The sequence below is a fragment of the Coffea arabica genome, chromosome 4c, assembly GCF_036785885.1.
Source record: "Coffea arabica cultivar ET-39 chromosome 4c, Coffea Arabica ET-39 HiFi, whole genome shotgun sequence".
Taxonomy (NCBI): Eukaryota; Viridiplantae; Streptophyta; class Magnoliopsida; order Gentianales; family Rubiaceae; genus Coffea; species Coffea arabica.
Window position 1 is genome coordinate 9,154,060 of NC_092316.1, and position 2,647 is coordinate 9,156,706.

At 38.6% G+C, this 2,647-nt stretch overlaps 1 protein-coding gene across 2 annotated transcripts; it reads left to right on the plus strand.

The window, feature by feature from the left end:
* Window positions 1-251: 251 nt before the first annotated feature.
* LOC113738422 (epi-neemfruitin B synthase L1AT) lies at window positions 252-2,359 on the plus strand. 2 transcript variants are annotated; one of them, XM_027265618.2, is made up of 2 exons: window positions 252-406; window positions 725-2,359. In XM_027265618.2, the coding sequence occupies exon 2, from the start codon at window positions 736-738 to the stop codon at window positions 2,149-2,151; it is 1,416 nt and encodes a 471-aa protein (XP_027121419.1). In that variant the 5' UTR covers window positions 252-406; window positions 725-735; the 3' UTR covers window positions 2,152-2,359. The 2 variants fall into 2 exon arrangements, with proteins under 2 accessions (XP_027121419.1, XP_071901158.1); XM_072045057.1 differs by having other exon boundaries at window positions 918-2,359.
* The last annotated feature ends 288 nt before the right edge of the window (window positions 2,360-2,647 follow it).

Sequence of the window (2,647 nt, forward strand, 5' to 3'; positions counted from 1 at the left end):
CCGAGACGTCACCGTGAAGGGTTGAAACGATCGAGTCACTCCGAGTCATTCCGAGTCAACTTGAATTTTTATTATTTTTACTAATTTTTAATTATTTTTATTTATCATATTTTTTACAATTTTTAGAATATTAAATATTTTAAAAATTCGCGTTTCGTCGAGATCGCGACCGATATGTCGAAACTGATGTGAAACGGTCCAAGCCGCGACCGCGACTTTGAACCATGTATCCAAGGACATGCACACATGCTTTTCCTTTGTCCTAGCTGTCATCTCATCTGAAGGCTGAAGCAGCCGGAGATCAGGAAGCTGCCGGAGATCAGGCTGGACCTCAACCAACAGCTTAACCTGCTGCAAGAATTGCTCAACCAGCACTAAATTACTTCATGCTGTGCGTATTACCCTGGTAATGCATATCATCATATCTTTACCTTTTCTTTTATCCTTTGTTGCTGCAGCATTTTCACTTCCAAACAGGCTCCAAATACAGGAAATTTTTGTTTCTAAATTCAAAACATAAAAATAATTCCCCTAAAAAAAAGAAGAAAGGAAAAGTGCAATCCAGTGCAAACAATTCATCTTCAAGAATTTGGGCTAAATATTCCTGTATAATTTCATTGAGGACAAGATTTTATTGACTGAATCAGCGTGATAAGTAAATTCTTAGATATATAGAAATTTCAAGGTTAAAGTTTTTGACATATTTCCCACCCTCTGTGTCAAGAACCATAAAAAATGTGTGACACGACCAAATTCAACCGGAAGCCATTGCAGCATGTTGAGGTCCTGACCAAGAAACTCGTCAAACCATCGTCCCCAACACCAAATCACCTGCAAAACTACAAATTATCCTCATTTGATCAGCTAGCTCCTCGGTCACTTGTGCACCTTGTTTACTTTTACGAAAATAATGATAGTTGTAAGGGCAATTACGACGAGGCTGGAGTTGTCCAGAGGCATGAAATACTTCAAATTTCGCTGGCAGAGACGTTAAGTCACTTTCGCCCACTTGCTGGAAGGATTTCGGATGATGGGAGGCGCTCAGTTGATTGCCAAGATCAAGGAGCTTTATACATAGAAGCAAAGGTGAATTGCCAGCTTAATCAGTTTCTGAATCAAGCGTATGAAGATGTTGAACTTCTTGCAGATTTCATTCCTGATGGCGGTCTGAATGGCGATGGTGCATTATTGAGGGTACAAGTCACTTTCTTCCTGTGTGGAGGGTTTGCTCTAGCTTGCAGCATATCACACACGGTAGCTGATGGATTCACTGGTTGTACATTTTTCGATGAGTGGGCAAAAATGTGTGGATATGGCAAGGATAATAACAACATTTGCGATATTAAGTGCCTAAGTTTCAATTTAGCTTCAACTTTTCCATCTAGAGACTTGCCTGCAGTGCCTCGTCCTGTGCTAAGACCTTCAGCTAAGGTTGTAAGTAAGCTGCTTTTGTTCGATGAATTTGCAATAAAAAGCTTGAAAAACAAAGTCATCGAGGCAACGAAAAGCAGTACTACAATTGCAGCTCTGCATGATGATATAGATGCATCGGTGGAATTTCGCCCTTCAAGGCTTGAGGTTGTCACCGCATTCATCTGGAGGGGTCTTATCCGTGCTGCTCAGAAAAGGCATGGGTATTTAAGAGCGTCTATGACAGCAATCTCTGTAAATTTGAGAGGGAAAACAGCTCTAGGAATTGAAGATAACTCTTTCGGCAACCTGTTTGTGGCTGTTCCTATAAAGTTCATCCCCGATGAAACCAAAATGGAGCTGCATCACTTTGTGCAGTTAATCATGACAACATTGCAAGAAGCACGCACTGTCTACACGAAAGCATCCTCAGCAGATGAGATTTTCTTAATGGTTCAGAAGTTTCAGGACCAAGTACAAAAGGAGCTAGGAGACAAAGAAGTTGATACTCGGCTTTCCACAAGTTTGTGCAGGTTCCCTCTATATGGAGCTGATTTTGGTTGGGGAAAGCCGTCATGGATTATTTTTGGTAATGTCGGAGGACGTCCTGAGATGTTTTGTTTGTTGGACACCAAATGTGGCACTGGAGTTGAGGTTCGCGTAAACCTGAATGAGGTTGAAATGCCAATCTTTGAATTTGATCCAGAAATTGTGTCAGTTACATCCTTAGCTGCAGGATAGCATCAATCCTTGTTGGTTTGGCAACTCTTCTCCAAGAATCGGTCATCACACAACTTACTTACTGATCATAAAATCTGATCAAGCATTATTACTTAATTCGGGTTTGGTAACTTTGTGGTACTTATTTCCTTCTTTATTTTCCTTTGTTGCCCTTGTTCACTACTCTGTTTTCTTATTCAATATATGTGGGAATATTAAGCAGGGTGTTCATATTTTGGAAAAAACTAAAAAATCGGGATCCAATCTAGATTGGACTTGGAATTTCGATAAAATGGAATTCAGAAAACCCAAAATGTAATATTTGGTAAAACAGTTTGGGAATGGATATTAAAAATACATTATCGAATTATCAATTACCGGCTATATTATTGAAATTTTTGTAATAAAATGATATATATATATATATATATATCAAATTAAATATAAGAGTGAATCTTAATCCTATTACAAATACAAATTAGTAATTACTAATTAACTTACTTAACCATACATATAC

Excerpts from the sequence above, each read along its gene's own strand:
- LOC113738422 (XM_027265618.2), top strand. The coding sequence starts at position 736 with ATGTGTGACACGACCAAATTCAACCGGAAGCCATTGCAGCATGTTGAG.